The sequence below is a fragment of the Pleurodeles waltl genome, chromosome 3_1 (genome assembly GCF_031143425.1).
Source record: "Pleurodeles waltl isolate 20211129_DDA chromosome 3_1, aPleWal1.hap1.20221129, whole genome shotgun sequence".
Lineage (NCBI taxonomy): Eukaryota > Metazoa > Chordata > Amphibia > Caudata > Salamandridae > Pleurodeles > Pleurodeles waltl.
The window spans coordinates 580,986,557-581,006,032 of record NC_090440.1 but is presented as its reverse complement, the minus strand read 5'-3'; the positions used below and the strand labels follow the sequence as shown (position 1 = coordinate 581,006,032).

The following is a 19,476-nucleotide window of genomic DNA, read 5'->3' as shown; positions in this document are numbered from 1 at the left end:
CAGTGTAAAACATTGAGAAAAATGGCTTGTTTTTTTCACCTCAATTTCAATATGTTTTTATTTCAGCTGTTATTTTCTGTAGGAAATCCTTGTAGGATCTATACAAATTACCCCTTGCTGAATTCAGAAGTTTGTCTACTTTTCAGAAATATTTAGCTTTCTGGGATCCAGCATTGGTTTCACACCCATTTCTGTCACTATCTAGAAGGACCCTGAAAGCACAAAAAATAGTCAAAATGGGGTATGTCCCAGGAAAATGCCAAAATTGTGTTGAAAATGTAGTTTTCTGATTCAAGTCTGCCTGTTCCTGAAAGCTGGGAAGGCGGTGATTTTAGCACTGCAAACCCTTTGTTGATGCTGTTTTCAGGGGTAAAACGCAAGCCTTCTTCTGCAGCCCTTTTTTCCCATTTTTTTGAAGAAACAAAATGTTTGCTGTATTTTGGCTAATTTCTTGGTCTCCTTCTGGGGAACCCACAAACTCTGGGTACCTATAGAATCCATTGGATGTTGTTGAAAAAGGACACAAATTTGGCGTGGGTAGCTTATGTGGACAAAACGTTATGAGGCCTAAGCGTGAACTGCTCCAAATAGCCAAAAAAAAGGCCTGGCACTGGGGGGGGGGGGGGGGGGGGGCTGGCAGCGAAGGGGTTAAAAATGCATTTCAAACACTTCCCTGTAAACATACAAAACAAGACTGCTGAGAACGTCTACCAGATACAGACTCAAATTAGAAACAAATAATGAAAATAATGAGGATGCATTGTACCATGATTAACTGGTTTTTCACTACTGTATAATAATGTTAAGACATACTGATGATATATTATTAAAGAAATGAAGGCCAGGTGTTTTATTATAATGTGTTGCCCTTACATCATGCATGGTGTCACAAGGGCTGCACAAGCCTTAAGTCAGATTTACCAAGCAAAGAAAGGACACCTTGCATGCCCCTGCATTGTTTGATAAATCTGGCACAAATACAGTGCAAGTCACTGCCTTGCATTACTCTGCCCTGGGAAGGTGTTCCATGGGTGGAACCTGGGTGTTCCCATACATGCTCCTATGGATTGTTACGTATTCCCGGATTTACCAAGACTGGTAAACCTGGGAATGCGTGAAAATGCTACGCCTTCCTGATAGAAGTGTAAAGAGGAGACATATCTCTGTTAGTTTCCTCTTTCTATGTGTACTGCATTTTGCAGCACACTTAGAAAGAGGAAAATTCCTCTGAGGTTTGTTTTTGTGCAGGAACCTGTCCCTCACAAGGGCAACACAAGCCTGCAACTCAGGGACTTTTGCACCATGATGCAAGGGTGCCTTAATTGAGTGTGCCAGCGCAGGGGGAGAGCAGGAATTACATCTTGATAGATATGACACATTTCTGCTCTCCATTTGAAGCAGCACAGCAAGGCCCTGATTTAAGAGGGCCTAGCACCACTTTAGTGCCTCCTTAGTTTCAGTTTTTTTGGCACTAAGGTGGCCTTTTCCCTGAGCTATATTTACAAAGTGGCACAATGCATGCATTGTGCCACCTTGTAATCCTTTGTGCTACATTATGCCTGCATCATACATAATGTATACAAAGGGGGGTTCCCCCACTAGGGGGGTCACCAAAATGGCACAAAGAAATCTAACAGATTTCTATGTATCATTTTTTACGGAACTTTTAATGCCTGCTCAAGGGGGCAGACCAGTGCTTACACTAAGCCCCTATGTACTGTTCAGAGTTAGCACTAAAATATTGGCGCTAACCCTGAACAGTACATCAATAGCATCAAAAATGTTGATGCTATTTCCCCGTACCCTGAGCCATGGTGCGCCATATCTCAGATACGGTGCACACATGGTGGTAGGGGGGTGCCAAGGGGCGCAAGGAAAGTGGTGCTGCATTTGGTGCAGCACCACTTTCCTTAAATCTGCCCCCAAGTTGTCTTGCTGCGTTGGGTTAGCGTTCTGACAAAATCTGGCCCTGAATTTGTAAGTGATTTCAATTGATGCGCATCTTGAGCTACTGAAGAAATCTTTTTGACTGTCAAGAACAATGCGGTACCGATTTACAACAGCTTTTATGAGTTGCAGATGAAATACTTCAAGAGGACTCTTTTACATAGTCTTACGTACCTTTTTTTGTAATAGGCCCCTAAACGTCAAAAATTCGCATTAGAAAAAGTGGGCAGGTGTTTTTTCCATGTCTTCTATTTGTATATGAATATGACCTGAAAATGTCAGTTTTGGGACTCATTTTTCTTTTTTTGTGTGTTTTTTTTTTTGTTGTAATTCTTTATTTAGAACTCAAAATCAAAATTCAAAATCAAAAGCATTGACAGGGACTAATTCTTAAACATATATAAAAGTGGATGAAAGAGTACTGCAGGAGTACTACTCTACATACTCCAGAATACCCTTTTGAATAGGCCCCAGGTGGTTACATTAAAAGTTCCAAAACCTGCTGCTGATGTAATATAGACATCAAATATTATTTTGCCAGCTGTGGAATTCCATGTTTCCTATTTTTTATTATTTAAAAAATGTACAGCTAGGTTGAAGAGAACAAGATAATCTCCGATCGTAGTAAAAGACCGTCGTATGCTACAAGCTCGGTGGATTGGAATGGTTTTGAGAACATGTGAAGACATCTGAAGCTAATAAAGATGTTCTTTTGGTGAAAACTAAGAGCTACTTTTTTGCAGTATTATACATATTGCATCTCTCGCTGTCTTGGACCTGGTTTGACCATGATCACAGCGTTATCATTCAATTGCCCCGCCCATGTTTTGATTTCATTTTACTTTCTTTACCTTCTGCTTCACCTCTGAATACGAGCATCCGTATTTTTGTTGTAGGTATCTGTAGTCAAAGTTCGGGAAAGGTGAGGGCGCCGGATGACTTCCAGATTTCCATAATTTCCAGAGATTTATACCAGCTATTCCAAGTAGAGTCAGGGCACCGGTGATGTAGATGCCAACTTCCCACCCAGGAGGGCGCTTAATGACTGAAAAAGAAGGCAATTATCAGTGCAGAGCTCTAAATTGGAAGTCACAAAATATTTCACAACACTTCAAGTGAAGTGGAGGGCCTGAGCAAAGGTCAAGACGTGCAATCTCATGATATATCATTATATTTTCATGTTCTCTGACAGCATGCATACACAATAACCAATTGCTTGATTTTCTCTGTAAACCCTTCCACTAATCCTGGCCTGAGATATAAAACGTACATAACGTGGAGTTTAATACCCCGTATTATAGCTAAATCCAACAAACAAATCATAAGGATTAAAAAATGTGTGACCGTTTTAAATTTAACCTTTTTGTGTTCACTCAAAGTTGCAGACTTGTCAATGGAATACAAAACAATAAAGCACAGAAAATATGTCAGAAAATACAATATTCATGTCAGACGTTTCCCAGACCTACATGTCACGGGATGACATGCTGAAAAAGTGTATGTAACTCTATTCCCTGGCGCAGAAAGCTGACTGTGAACTTGTTTTTTTAAACACAGGACATTGCTTGTGAGAATAACAGTTCTGTGTAATGAGGGAGAGGATGGAAAGTTACCAGCCAGTGTTCCCAGACTGCTGCTCGTAAAGAATGAGGCCCCTGTCTGCCTATAGGCAAAACAACGCCTTTAAATACAGAACACAAAATAACGTGGCTTTTATGGGACTGCAATATCAATGCCCAATGGCAAATATGGGACATAAAGAGGGCTTTGTGCACCCTATTGTTTGGAACAAGCATCAAGAGCACCAGACCCAAATGGAATACTCATGAACATTTACACACATAATCCAACGTTTTGGGCCACTACTTTTTCTCCAGTCTTGAATAGTCCTGGAGCGGATTCACAGTAGCATTTATTAGGAAATATAGGGGTACTCCTGTATTGCTCCTTTTACATGTCCTTGTGCCCAAACCAATTAAAATGAGAATAAAATGGTGTAATGTTCGTATACAATTAGTACAAATAGAAAGGGCTGTGCCTTCTTTGCACTTTTAGTAATAGAGAGCTGGATGTTTCGGTGTCTTATTCACTTAGGCATGTATGAGTAGGTAAAATAGCTCTCCTGTAGCATTACTTTCCATACTCATAAATGCTCCTATGAATCAGCCCTATTATATCTCACTGACACATTATGTACTCCTTAAGGTATAGCATGCTCAAACAGATTCACAAGAAAGGACACAGAGAGCTCTCGGCACATCAAGTACCAAATGTTTCTTGGAGGGTTTAATGGCATGGGCAGAGAAAAGAGACTTATTATTAGTGTATGCCACTGGTATCTGTATGGGTTGTACAACAGTTAATAATATTATGGCATTGACATTGTTAACTGAAAATACCCAAATGCCGTAGAGCGTAGGGTGTATGTTTGCTTTATTAAGTGCAATGTGGCTTGCACAAAATGGTCCACAGGCTTCTCTTGAGGAAGCTGGCTAAACTGAGGATTCATAATTCACTGTTAAAACTGCTTGTAAAGTTGCTGACGAGCATCTAGGTTAGAGTTAATGTCTCCCAGGAGAATAATTAAATACTGAAAATACCCCCTTGGGATTTTTTGTAGCAGGTGTGCATTATAATACCCCAAATGTTCAAACTCAATGCAGCCTATTTTTACAAGTGATAGAGCAGGCAAATGAATTCATCTAAGAAATAAATAATTAAAAGTTTCGTTAAAAATACGAGACCGTGTTTAGCAAAATGCTTCATAAATGGTAAGAAAAAGACAAATTGATAAAATGGTATCAAACATCATCAAATACATAATGATGCTTCAAGAAACTACACATGAGAAGAGTAGGGGTGCAGTAAGTTACTGAGAGTTACCCTGAGTTTATGCCCACTGCTCTTCTGATGAGAACAGAAACAGGTGTCAAAGTGGAGCTCTGCAATGTTCAATCCTCTTGGCAAAATGGCCATTTCATCAAAATCTGCATGTAATTCTCCCGTGATCGAAGGACTTCTCACATCTACAAAGGACTCTTCAGATTCTTTCTCAGAGATCATCAGGACTAGAGTTTCAGCACCCATTTCACTTGGTTCAGAGTCAACAGTGTCGTCTGGTCCCCATGCTTTGGAGATTTCCAGTACCTACCTCCATGACACATGATTCTTCAAATAGGCAGGTATCCAAGGAGACACTGGTCCAAATACCTGAATAGACTAGATCAAGAATCAGCCTTCTGTTTTTTTAACAATGGCTTGAACACAAAATTTCAGGTTAGGGGGCAAAACAATATTTTTCGATTGTGCTGTCAGGAGACATGCAAGGCGACAGTAGTCCATCCGAGGCAGTGGCACTGGGGTCCAGCCTGCCCTCTACGAGCTGCAGTTTGCTTAAGAGGCCATCAGAACAGATTTATTTCTGACTGCTTATCTGATAACTGGCTGTGTATGTCCTCTTGGGGAAGATTGGGCAATGGCGGGTAGATGTGCAAGGTCACAAGCTTATGGAAGATGAAAATGAAGAGATAGAGTTTAGACAAAAAATAGAGGAAACAATAATAGGAAGAATGGAAGAAACAGGGTATATGGCCACATAACGACGGGTTAAGGTAATGCTGCAGGTCATGTAAATGGAGAATGAAAAGACAGAACGATATAGGAAGGAATGGACACATACAGGTGAGCATGGAGGGGTACAAGGGAGAGCAGTAGGGGAGACCTAAAACTGGAATATAGTACAATATGGAGGAAAAGGACGAGAGTAAGTGGTAGGGGATATTCCAGAAATAATGCAGGCGTACGGGAAAGTGAAGAGATATAGGGGAATAGAAACATAGCCATCAGTAGTTCAGCAGATTTGGTGCCACCAGAGTCCGGTGGTGTGTCAGGACCAGTGAAGCCTTTTTTGCTATCTAACCTCTAGAGAAAAGGTTCATCTTCCTTTCTTGCATCAGGGCCAGGCCACTGCAAGGAAGCTACTGCTACTCCAGTTTTCAAGAAAGCAGGTTTCCAAGCGGTACAAAGCAAAGCAAGGGTTCTCATAAAGGGACTATCATATTCCTGCTGGATATTATGAACTAATATGAACTTTTGCACCCAGTGATGAAGGTATTCTGCTCACGTGGACTGCTTACTCAATTCCCTAAGGATGTGGTTGCTCCAAGAAAACCTACAGACTCTTAGGGTTCAGGGAAATGATCCATTTGATCCGGTAAATACACTGAATGTTAGGGATAAAGGATGATAGTAAAAAGTGCTGAATGCTACAGAATACACAAACAACAGCCTGGCTCTTCCTTAACAGCTGATCAAATAAGTCAAAGTCCCTCATACTAGGCTGCACATCTAGGTAGGCTGATGTCAGGACTTCAAATGTATTAGATAATGAAGCTCTGGAGGTTAAGAATTCTGGAGATCAACTAATGTGCACCAGGCCACCGAGGCAGCCTGAGACACTGACAGCAGCACAAGATTAATAGCTAATTTCCTAAAATACTTGTCTATTTTTTACTCTGAGTTGCCCAGTACTTTAGCCTTCTATTTGGCAGACAATACTTACCAGATAGAACGAAATAACAGCCTTATTGCTAAATCTCCATGGGGATGATTGAGCAATAATACTGCCCAGTTGTTCATTTACATTTGACTATTTCAACTTCCGAATATGTGTACTCCTGGTCATTAAAGACATGCTTAACACCTTGATAGACATGTCTTACAACCTGCCCCATTAGTCTGCCTTAAAATAGGTTCTCATCAACAAACAGATATTTTAAAGGGTGGCACATGGTTTCCAGAGTAAACACATCTATAATGTACTTGAAGTGTACCTGCTAAAAAACATATGTGCCAGGGCTCAAAGATTTTATAAGGAAGTTGGTTAATATCATATTTAATGCCAGTGGTGCCCAATGCCACCTCTGGCCAACAGCCATTCATCAATAAATGGCTCTACGATCACTCTTGTTAAACTGGAGCCACCCTCCATCATTCCGTCCCTTTCCTGGACATATTGCCTATGTCAGCTCCATTGGAATAGAGCAACACAACAAGATGATGAATGGAGTGCTGAAACTTTCCAAACACTCACCCCCAGTCACAGATCTGGGATAAATCCATCATTCTTTTACTCACCATGCCGCCCCAGTTCGGACCCAGCTATATGGAAATCAGTCTTGCCCATGCTCCCCATGGGAACAGTCTAACCCAAACTGCCAGGCTTCTCCCTGGACAGGAAACAAGCATTGTGAGACCGGTTTCAGAGTATCACCTCTCATCAGCCAAGCTAGCATGAATCCAGTGGAACAGTGAGCAAGGGACCAAGGTCTGGGCATACCCTGGCCACTTAGGGTGAACATAGCAACACAACAAGATGATGGATGGAGTGCTGAACTTTTCAGACACTCACCCCCAGTCGCAGATCTGGGTTAAGTCCATTGTTCTTTTGATCACCATGCCACCCCAGTTTAGACCCAGCCATATGCAAATCAGTCTTGACCCTGCTCCCCATGGGAACAGTCCAGCCCAAACTACCAGGCCAGATTCCTCCCTGGACCAGAAACAAACATCCTGGGACCAGTTTGAGGGTATCACCCCCCGTCAGCCAGTCTATCTTGAATCCAGTGGCACAGTGAGAAAGGGACCCACGTCTGGGAATACCCTGGCCACTTGGATTGAACATAGCAACACAATAAGATGATGAATGGAGTGCTGAAACCTTTCAAATACTCGTAGATCTGGGTTAAATCCATCATTCTTTTGCTCACCATGCCACCCCAGTTTGGACCCAGACATATGCAAATCAGTCTTGAATTACTTTGATCTTGTGCGATGTAACTGCTGCTCACGCCAACCACTCCAACACCCTTGGGCCTTGTTCACGCTATTTAACGTTATGAAAAAAAGTAAACAACTGTCTAGTTGTTCATGTTTCCAGCAAAGGCTGGAGTATGATAATCATACAGGACTCTTTATTCAAAAACACCTGTATTCCTCTTTAACATGACTTTTCCGCATTAGTTTATTTTAAATATAAGTCACAGACAATTAAGGTAGCTTTAGAACTCATTTTAAAGTGCTTTTACCATTTACCGTTTGAAGTACAGACAGATCAAAGGAAAAATACTGGCTTTGGGTGATTTTTTCATTTCCATACCAGCCAGGATATAAAAATACCACCTATGTTGGTAAAATAACTGAAGAGGTGGCAACCATAGCCAGAACAGATGTTGTGGCCATTTAGCCATTTTATTTCACCTCGCCACCCAGTCAAAAGGTAGTGTTTATTATACAATTCACTAACATTACTGATTATAAGCTTTAAAATGCTTGATTTGTCAATTCTTTTAAAAAAATTAGTAAATGAGACAATCCAAATGATGTTTCATGAACGGACACGATACAGGATTGTGTGGCCAATTCTAAGGGAGTGCCAAGGCCTAACTGTGATCCCAATCCGACCCTGTCATGGTCTGTTCGTGTGAGACCCAAGGTGGTCTGCTATTATATTTCAGCAGATTGCTGTACAATGGACAATGATTTGGAGATCAGTAGGTTTGAGTTTAGGAATCGATCAATGGCCCCTGTAAGACTAATAAAACTAGTTGTATTTGTAATATAATAGAATTCCCTGATCGTACTTATTAGATGAGAGCTGCTGGGAATACTATGAAAGCAGTGGAGTGAAATAGGGCGATTGCACGTCTGTTGTGGGAAGTCTGTGATATCCAGCCACCTGTTTTCTCTCCTTTAATAAGCTACAAACTGAAAAAGAGATACTCACAAATTCAGTACCAGACAAACCCATGAGAAAGGAAATCTTTCAGAATATGCAAATACTTTGAGAAACTCAGGAAGGTGACCGAAAGCTTAAAAGACACAAAAATGGACAACATTCTTTTCAACTTCCAACAGCCATTCATCAATGAATGAATGGCTCTACGATCATTCTTGTTAAACTGATGTAAAACTTGAGATTAATTGCTTTTCAGCATACTGCACATAGATCGTAGTGTTCATTCCTATCATGAATTTCTATCTCCTCCTCAAACAAGAATGTCAGTGCGCAGTTTAACGCCGCCACGTGACCTGAGCCTTTGATCTTCTTCAGTGCACAAGTACGAGGTTCTATCTACTGAATGGTGGAAAGGATAACCATGGTCTCCCTTTCCAGACTGGCAGGCAACAGTTTAATTGCCGGGTCATAGTTTTTGGTTTAGAAAGGTTTTGCAGTTTGGAATTTTGGAGCCTCTAGAAAGGACACGGTACATATACCAATCACCCTTCTGTGTTAGTTTGTTTTACTTTGCTGCTATGATAATATAATTGATGGTTTTAACATTACTCCATGGCCTGTGCCTTTCCTCTTCTTCAGTGTACCAGTAAGAGATGTCAGCTACTAAAACTTTGAGTGCTTAACTTCATCTTCCTTTCCAGAATGCAAGGTCTTTCATCAATACCCTGGCCATCAGCAAACAGAACTACAATAACAAAGTCCTGCCAGACGCCCACAGTATTCCCTTTTTCCTTAAGCAAAATTACCAACTTTGCCTTTGCATGCTTCTAATTCCTCCTGGACACAAAACTAGTTCTCCCTGTCAACTCCAAGCTTTATGGATGTCTGTTGAACTGTAAATATTCCTTACTCTTCTTTTTAAGTCATTCAAAGCAATCTCCTCCCATTGCCTGTTCCTGGCCTTTCTACAAGACTCCCTCACAATCACTGCCCTCTGACAGCTATTTTCTGTGAGCAGCACCCAAACTACCATGTACCCCATCCAAGTTTTTATCATTTAATCTTCTTGGACCCCTCTGATGAAAACCCATCCCTATGTAACACCGTTGGCTAACAAACAGGCATGGCAAAATCTGTCCGCTTAAGTATGCTGGAGAACAAAGATACACAAAGTAGCCTGGAATGGCAGAGAGTACATGAAACACTCCTGGTTTTATCCAAAAGCCAATTAGTTTTAGACTGAGAAATGGGGTAAGGGAGTGTCTAATTTTACAGCATTCCTAGGATGGTCTATAATCTGGCTTCTCTGTGGTGGAGTGCTTCCTCTGTTTCATGGTGCCCAGAATCCATTGGTTGCATGGCAAATGCCCGCAGGCAAACAACTGAATTTAGCATATGTGTAGTTAGGTTGTCCACTATATTTGTTATTACACAAGTTGCTTAAATCACTTTTTTATTACCACTGAAGATAAAATGAAGTTTAAAACTGTCAGATGTGCTGGGCTTGCCCCCTGTTGGAAATGGGGTCTTTGGCTGGCAGTCAGGTTACCCCCTGTCCAAGCAAGGACACTCACTCTAGTCAGGGCAAAGGAGAAACACACCTGGTTAACCCCCACTTACCCCCTTGGTAGGTTGGCACAAGCAGGCAGGCTTAACTCAGAAGCAATGTGTAAAGTATTAATACCAACACACACAGTAATACAGTCACAGCAAAATCAACACCACACCAGTTTAGAAAAATAGGCAACATTTATCTAAATCAAACAAGACCAAAATAACAAAAATCCAACATACACAAGTTAAAATATGAGTTTCCAAAAGAATAAGAGTCTTACTCCATAGAAAACCATGGAAACGTTGATTTTGCACAAAGTACCTGATTAGCATAAAAACTAAAGCTGCACTGGCGAGCATGCATCAGAAAAGACAGCTATGCGTTGATTCCTTCCTCACAAGGGAGGCCATGCGTCATTTTTTCTTCCGTCGGGCAGTGATGCACAATTTTTCTCCAGTGCAAGAGAGCGATGCATCGATTTCTGGGGAGGTGGGGGGCACCTCGGATCCACACAGTGTTGGGTTGACTTTGATGCCCATGGATGATGTGTGAAAAATCCTGTTGTACGGTGTTAGAAAACAGCACTGCGTGGGGTTTGCGTCATTATCAGCAGCCACAAGCAGGTATTGCACATCATTTCTCCACCAGCAATGCATTGATCTCCCAGCTGCGATGCAAGTGGAGCATCGATTTCAGATGTGAAGCCGGTGGTGCGTTGTTTATGAGCCGCGTTGCAGATGTTGCTTTGAAAATTTCCCTGCATGGCATTCTGTGTGTGGATTTTCAGCTTTTGTCTGCCAACTTCACCTTTCAAGGGCCCAGGGACTGGATAGGGCACCACGTGGCAGGAGTCTCAGCAGGGAGTCCAGATGTTAGCAGAGGAAGTCTTTGTTGGCTCTGAGACTTCAGAACAGGAGGCAAGCTCAGTTCAAGCCCTTGGAGATTCTTCTCAAGCAGGAATGCACAAAAAAGTCCAGTCTTTGTCCCCTTTCACAGGCAGAAGTAGCAACTGTAGGATAGCCCAACAAAGCACAGTCACAAGCATGGGCAGCACTTCTTCTCAGCTCTTCAGCTCTTCTCCTTGGCAGAGGTTCTTCTTGAATCCAGAAGTAATCTAAAGGTCTGGGGTTTGGGGTCCAATACTTATACCCCTTTCTGCCTTTGAAGTAGGCCTACTTAAAAGTAAAGTCTCTGTTGTTCACAAGATCCTGCCCTGCCCAGGCCCGGCCCCAGACACACACCAGGGGGTTGGAGACTGCATTGTGAGAGGGTAGGCATGCCCCATTCAGGTGTAAGTGGCCACTCCTCCATCCACTCTAGCATAGATGGCTCATCAGGATATGCAGGCTACACCCCAGCTCCCTTAGTCTTACGATCTAGAGGGGATTCACAAACAGCCCAACTGTCAAAGCGACCCAGACAGGGAATCCACACACAGGCAGAGTCACAGAATGGTTTAACCCCTTCGCTGCCAGGCCTTTTCCCCCTCCTGTGCCAGGCCTTTTTTTGGCTATTTGGGGCAGTTTGCGCTTAGGCCCTCATAACTTTTTGTCCACATAAGCTAGCCAAGCCAAATTTGCGTCCTTTTTTTCCAACATCCTAGGGATTCTAGAGGTTCCCAGACTTTGTGGGTTTCCCTGAAGGAGGCCAAGAAATTAGCCAAAATACAGCAGTGAAAAGTTCGTTTTTTTTCAAAAAAATGGGAAAAAGTGGCTGCAGAAGAAGGCTTGTGTTTTTTCCCCTGAAAACGGCATCAACAAAGGGTTTGCGGTGCTAAAATCACCAGCTTCCCAGCTTTCAGGAACAGGCAGACTTGAATCAGAAAACCCAATTTTTCAACACAAATTTGGCATTTTACTGGGACATACCCCATTTTTACAATGTTTTGTGCTTTCAGCCTCCTTCCAGTCAGTGACAGAAATGGGTGTGAAACCAATGCTGGATCCCAGAAACCGAAACATGTCTGAAAAGTAGACAATATTCTGAATTCACCAAGGGGTCATTTGTGTAGATCCTACAAGGGTTTCCTACAGAAAATAACAACTGAAAAAGAAAAATATTGAAATTGAGGTAAAAAAACAGCAATTTTTCTCTACGTTTTACTCAGTAACTTTTTCCTGCAATGTCAGATTGTCGAAAGCAATATACCGTTACGTCTGCTGGACTCCTCTGGTTGCGGGGATATATAGGGCTTGTAGGTTCATCAAGAACCCTAGGTACCCAGAGCCAATAAATGAGCTGCACCCTGCAGTGCGTTTTCATTCTATACCGGGTATACAGCAATTCATTTGCTGAAATATAAAGAGTGAAAAATAGCTATCAAGAAAACCTTTGTATTTCCAAAATGGGCACAAGATAAGGTGTTGAGGAGAAGTGGTTATTTGCACATCTCTAAATTCCGGGGTGTTGGACTTTTGCTTATGCAGGGTCATCCCCAGTCTTTTTGCCTCCTGCCTCCTATTTTTTTCTGACCTGTTGCTGTTGGCTTTTGAACTCTGAGCACTTTCCCACTGCTAACCAGTGCTAAAGTGCATATGCTCTCCGTGTAAATTGTACGTAATTGGTTCTCCATGATTGGCACATTTGTTTTACTGTTAAGTCCCTAGTAAAGTGCACTAGAAGTGCCCAGGGCCTGTAAATCAAATGCTACTAGTGGGCCTGCAGCACTGGTTGTGCCACCCACATAAGTAGCTCTGTAATCATGTCTCAGACCTGCCACTGCAGTGTCTGTGTGTGTATTTTTACACTGTAAATTCGACTGGGGCAAGTGTACCCACTTGCCAGGCCTAAACCTTCCCTTTTCTTACATGTAAGGCACCCCTAAGGTAGGCCCTAGGTAGCCCCAAGGGCAGGGTGCAGTGTATGGATAAGGTAGGACATATAGTAATGTGGTTTATATGTCCTGACAGTGAAATACTGCCAATTTCGTTTTTCATTGTTGCAAAGCCTGTCTCTCTCATAGGATAATATGGGGGCTACCTTTAAATATGATTAAAGTGTAGATTCCCCTAGAGAGTAGATGGACATGTGGAGTTTGGGGTCCCTGAACTCACAATTTAAAAATACATCTTTTAGTAAAGTTGATTTTAAGATTGTGCGTTTGAAAATGCCACTTTTAGAAAGTGAGCATTTTCTTGCTTAAACCATTCTGTGACTCTGCCTTGTTTGTGGATTCCCTGTCTGGGTCAGTTTGACAGTTGGTTGTTTTTCACCTCACACCAGACAGTGACACAAAGGGAGCTGGGGTGTAACCTGCATTTCCTGATTAGCCATCTCTGCTAGGAGGGAAGGGTGGAGTGGTCACTCTCATCTAAAAGGACTGTGCCTGCCTCTAACAATGCCGGCTCCAACCCCCTGGTGTGTGTCTGAGGCCTTGCCTGGGCAAGGCAGGATTTCACAAGTAGGTGTGAGTCCCCTTTGAAGAAAGGTGACTTCAAAGACTAAAATGGGTATAAGAAGGGCACCCAAATCTACAGACTTGAGAAACACTTCTGGAACCAAGAGGAACCTCTGCCTGGAGAAGAGCTGAATAGCTGAGGAAGAAGAGCTGCCCTGCCTGTGACTGTGCTTTGTGGAGCTATCCTGCAGTTGCTGCTTCTGCCAGAGTAAGAGGGCAAAGACTGGACTTTGTGTGCCTTCCATCTTGAGAAGAAATCTCCAAGGGCTTGATCTAGAGCTTGCCTCCTGTTGTTTGAAGTCTCAGGGACAGCAAAGATTTCTCTCTGCCAGCACCTGGAGTCTCTGGAGAGACTCCTACTCAGCCCTGTGGTGCCCATCCAGTTCCTGGGACCCTGAAAGGAGAAGCTGGCAGCTTAAAGACAAGAAAATCCACGCACAGAGCGCCGTGCGGGGAAAAGATTGACGCACATCCGATCTGCGGCTGAAAAAACGACGCGCCGCCGGCTCCGCAGCTGAGGAACGACGCTCGCAGGAAACGCGACCGAAAAATCAACGCACGGAGCAGGAGAAACGACACGCAGCATCGCTGACGGAGGCTGGGAGATCGCAACCTGCGCTGCGGGATTTTCAAATCATCGTGCGGCTGGATTTTTGACTCATGTACCGCCGTGCGGAGTTATTTTTGACGCACACCCGTCCGTGCGGGATTATTTTTGACGCACACCAGGTACATTTTCACTCTAGCAGCGCTAGTGTGTTTTTAAAACTACTTAAAGACTCTTTTTGATTTTTAATTAATAACTTGACTTGTGTATGGTGGATTTTTGTCGTTTTGGTCTTGTTTTGTTTGGATAAATATTTCCTATTTTTCTAAACCTGTGTTGTGTCATTTTGTAGTGTTTTCATTAAGTTACTGTGTGTGTTGGTACAAATACTTTACACCTAGCACTCTGAAGTTAAGCCTACTGCTCTGCCAAGCTCCCAAGGGGGTAAGCAGGGGTTAGCTGAGGGTGATTTTCTTTTACCCTGAATAGAGTGAGGGTCCTTGCTTGAACAGGGGGTAACCTGACTGTCAACCAAAGACCCCATTTCTAACATGGGGTGACCATACTAGCATGTGAATTACAGGGCATTTCTCAAATAGATGTCTTTTTTACACACTCTCTTATATTTGGAAGGAAAAAATGTAGAGAAAGACAAGGGACAATAACACTTGTTTTGCTAATTTATGTTCCCCCAAGTCTCCCGATAAAAATGATACCTCACTTGTGTGGGTAGACCTAGCGCCCGCGACAGGAAACGCCCCAAAACGCAATGTGGACACATCACATTTTTTTAAAGAAAACAGAGGTGTTTTTTGCAAAGTTCCTACCTGTAGATTTTGGCCTCTAGCTCAGCCGACAACTAGGGAAACCTACCAAACCTGTGCATTTTTGGAAACTAGAGACCTAGGGGAATTAAAGATGGGGTGACTTGTGGGGCTCTGACCAGGTTCTGTTACCCAGAATCCTTTGCAAACCTCAAACTTTGGCTAAAACAACACATTTTCTTCACATTTTGGTGACAGAAAGTTCTGGAATCAGAGAGGAGCCACATATTTCCTTCCACCCAGCGTTCCCCCAAGTCTCCCGATAAAAATGATACCTCACTTGTGTGGGTAGGCCTAGCGCCCGCGACAGGAAATGCCCCAAAACGCAATGTGGACACATCACATTTTTTTAAAGAAAACAGAGGTGTTTTTGGCAAAGTGCCTACTTGTAGATTTTGGCCTCTAGCTCAGCTGACACCTAGGGAAACCTACCAAACCTGTGCATTTATGAAAACTAGAGACCTAGAGGAATCCAAGATGGGGTGACTTGTGGGGCTCTGACCAGGTTCTGTTACCCAGAATCCTTTGCAAACCTCAAAATTTGGCTAAAAAAAACACATTTTCCTCACATTTTGGTGACAGAAAGTTCTGGAATCAGATAGGAGCCACGAATTTCCTTCCACCCAGCGTTCCCCCAAGTCTCCCGATAAAAATGATACCTCACTTGTGTGGGTAGGCCTAGCGCCCGCGACAGGAAATGCCCCAAAACGCAATGTGGACACATCACATTTTTTTAAAGAAAACAGAGGTGTTTTTGGCAAAGTGCCTACTTGTAGATTTTGGCCTCTAGCTCAGCTGACACCTAGGGAAACCTACCAAACCTGTGCATTTTTGAAAACTAGAGACCTAGGGGAATCCAAGATGGGGTGACTTGTGGGGCTCTGCCCAGGTTCTGTTACCCAGAATCCTTTGCAAACCTCAAAATTTGGCTAAAAAAACACATTTTCTTCACATTTTGGTGACAGAAAGTTCTGGAATCAGAGAGGAGCCACAAATTTCCTTCCACCCAGCGTTCCCCCAAGTCTCCCGATAAAAATGATACCTCACTTGTGTGGTTAGGCCTAGCGCCCGCAACAGGAAATGCCCCAAAACGCAACGTGGACACATCACATTTTTTTAAAGAAAACAGAGGTGTTTTTTGCAAAGTGCCTACCTGTAGATTTTGGCCTCTAGCTCAGCCGGCACCTAGGGAAACCTACCAAACCTGTGCATTTTTGAAAACTAGAGACCCAGGGGTATCCAAGATGGGGTGACTTGTGGGGCTCTGACCAGGTTCTGTTACCCAGAATCCTTTGCAAACCTCAAAATTTGGCTAAAAAAATACATTTTCCTCACATTTTGGTGACAGAAAGTTCTGGAATCAAAGAGGAGCCACAAATTTCCTTCCACCCAGCGTTCCCCCAAGTCTCCCGATAAAAATGATACCTCACTTGTGTGGGTAGGCCTAGCGCCCGCGACAGGAAATGCCCCAAAACGCAACGTGGACACATCACATTTTTTGAAAGAAAACAGAGGTGTTTTTTGCAAAGTGCCTACCTGTAGATTTTGGCCTCTAGCTCAGCCGGCACCTAGGGAAACCTAGCAAACCAGCGCATTTTTGAAAACTAGAAACCCAGGGGAATCCAAGATTGGGTGACTTGTGGGGCTCTGACCAGGTTCTGTTACCCAGAATCCTTTGCAAACATCAAAAGTTGGCAAAAAAAAAAACTTTTTCCTCTCATTTCAGTGACACAAAGTTCTGGAATCTGAGAGGAGCCACAAATTTCCTTCCACCCAGCGTTCCCCTAAGTCTCTCAATAAAAATGGTACCTCACTTGTGTGGGTAGGCCTAGCGCCCACAAAAGGAAATGGCCCAAAACACAACATGGACACATCAAATTTTTTCACAGAAAACAGAGGTGTTTTTTGCAAAGTGCCTACCTGTGGATTTTGGCCTCTAGCTCAGCCGGCCCCAGGGGGGGCAGAAATGGCCTAAAATAAATTTGCCCCCCCAATCCCCCCCGGGAGCGACCCTTGCCTACGGGATCACTCCCCCTGCGTGACATTGGTGCCAAAAAAAAGATCCCCGGTGCCTAGTGGTTTCTGCCCCCTTGGGGGCAGATTGACCTAAAATCGGCCAATCTGCCATAAAGGGGGGCAGAAATGGTCTAAATACAATTTGCCCCCTAGGGGAGCGACCCTTGCCTAATGGGTCGCTCCCCATCTCTAAAAAAACAAACAAACAAAAGAAAATACCACAAAAAAAATTTGCCCTGGCGCCTAGAGGTTTCTGCCCCCCCGGGGGCAGATCGGCCTAATAACAATAGGCCGATCTGCCCCCGGGGGGGCAGAAATGGCCTAAAATAAATTTGCCCCCACAATCCCCCCACCCCCCGTGAGCGACCCTTGCCTACGGGGTCGCTCCCCCTGTGTGACATTGTCGCCCAAAAAAAAATCCCCGGTGCCTAGTGGTTTCTGCCCCCCTTGGGGGCAGATTGGCGTAGCAAAAATCGGCCGATCTGCCCCCAAAGGGGGCAGAAATGGCCTAAATACAATTTTCCCTTCCAGAGGAGCGACCCTTGTCCAAGGGGTCGCTCTCCATCTGTAAAACAAAAAAAACAAAAAATCCCCGGTGCCTAGTGGTTTCTGCCCCCCTTGGGGGCAGATCGGCCTAATCAAAATAGGCTGATCTACCCCCCAGGGGGGCAGAAATGGCCTAAAATAATTTCCCCCCCCCCCAGGGGAGCGACCCTTGCCTAAGGGGTCGCTCCCCTTGCGCGAAATTCACGAAAACAAAAAAACTCCCTGGTGTCTAGTGGTTTCTGCCCCCCTTGGGGGCAGATTGGCCTCATCAAAATAGGCCAATCTGCCCCCAAGGGGGGCAGAAATGGCCTAAATATAATTTGCCCCCTATGGGAGCGACCCTTGCCTAAGGGGCCGCTCCCCACCTAAAAAAGAAAAAAAAAAAAGAAAAAAGAAAAAAAAAAACTCCCTGGTGTCTAGTGGTTTCTGCCCCCCTTGGGGGCAGATTGGCCTCATCAAAATAGGCCAATCTGCCCCCAAGCTGAGCTTCCAGCGCGATGGGGAGGCCCTGTGACAAATCCGTCACAAGGGGGATGGGGGGGTCGGGGGTGGAAGGGGAAGGGCTTCCCCTTCCATCCCCGCCTTGGGGGGGTGGGTGGGGAGCACAGGGGGGGAGCGCTAGTCCAAGGCAGACGGGAACTGGTGCCTTGGACGAGGTGACCTCGTCCAAGGCACAGTACTGGTTAAGCAAGAAACTGCCAACTTACTAAAAGTGGCATTTTCAACTAACGATCTCAGACCAACTTCACCAAAAGATGAATTTTTAAATTGTGAGTTCAGAGACCCCAAACTCCAAATTTCTATCTGCTCTCAAAGAGAAGAATCTACACTTTAAAGTTATTTAAAGGCAGCCTCCATGTTAGCCTATGAGAGAGATAGGCCTTGCTACAATGAAGACTACATTTAGCAGTATTTCACTGTTAGGACATGTAACACACATCAGTACATGTCCCACCTTTAAAATACAATGCACCCTACCCATAGGGCTACCTAGGGCACCTTAGGGGTGTCTTACATATATAAAAAGGGAAGACTTGGGCTTGGCAAGTGGGTACACTTGCCAGGTCAAATTGGCAGTTTAAAACTGCACACACAGACACTGCAGTGGCAGGTATGAGCCACAGGGCTACTTATGTGGGTGGCACAGTCAGTGCTGCAGGCCCACTGGTAGCATTTGATTTACAGGCCCGGGGCAACTCTAGTACACTTTATTAGGGACTTGCGAGTAAGTCAAATGTGCCAATCATGGAGAAACCAATAAACAATACAATTTACACAAACAGCATATGCACGGTAGCACTGGTTAGCAGTGGTAAAGTGCCCCGAATCCTCAAGCCAACAAAAACAGGTCAGAAACAAAATAGGAGGAAGGAGGCAAAAAGATTAGAGATGACCCTGCAGGAAGGACCATTTCCAACACTCCCCTTATTTTGCACCCATGAAAATGGGATTATAGCTTTGTGAAATGCTTCATTTTATAGCCAGAAATATTATGGACAATGGGTGACTCTACACAACCACATGCTGGAGAATCGCACTTCCACGTGAAACACTTTGAATGGCCAGCAAGCTCTAGTTAACACATTAAGCTAACATTAAAACAATCACAAATGGCCTCCTCATTACATACTTTATCATTAGTTAAATGAAAACACACCGGAGTTACATACTTAACAACCTTCAGTCAGGAGGAAAATAGTCACGAGCATGAATTTCAGTCAAGGGATATTTAAAAGAACGGGTAATAAATGAGCTAGATCCATGCAGGTAGATGAGGGTGTTCGCATCATTCTTTCATCCTAACTAATTATATATAAAAGTTATTGAGGTAACTAAAAATACTTGCTTGGTGGCTAACCTATGAGTCATCCATTCTACAGCTTCATTTGGTTCTTGGCAAGAACTGCA

General features: G+C 43.7%; 1 protein-coding gene across 1 annotated transcript in view; it reads right to left on the bottom strand.

Annotated features, from left to right (window-relative positions):
- SYT12 (synaptotagmin 12) overlaps positions 1–19,476 on the bottom strand; it is a 756,831-nt gene that overhangs the window by 327,621 nt on the left and 409,734 nt on the right. Inside the window, exon 3 of the mRNA XM_069223023.1 lies at positions 2,799–2,992. Within this exon, the coding sequence (XP_069079124.1) occupies positions 2,799–2,992 (194 nt within the window). The remainder of the gene's footprint in view (positions 1–2,798; positions 2,993–19,476) is intronic.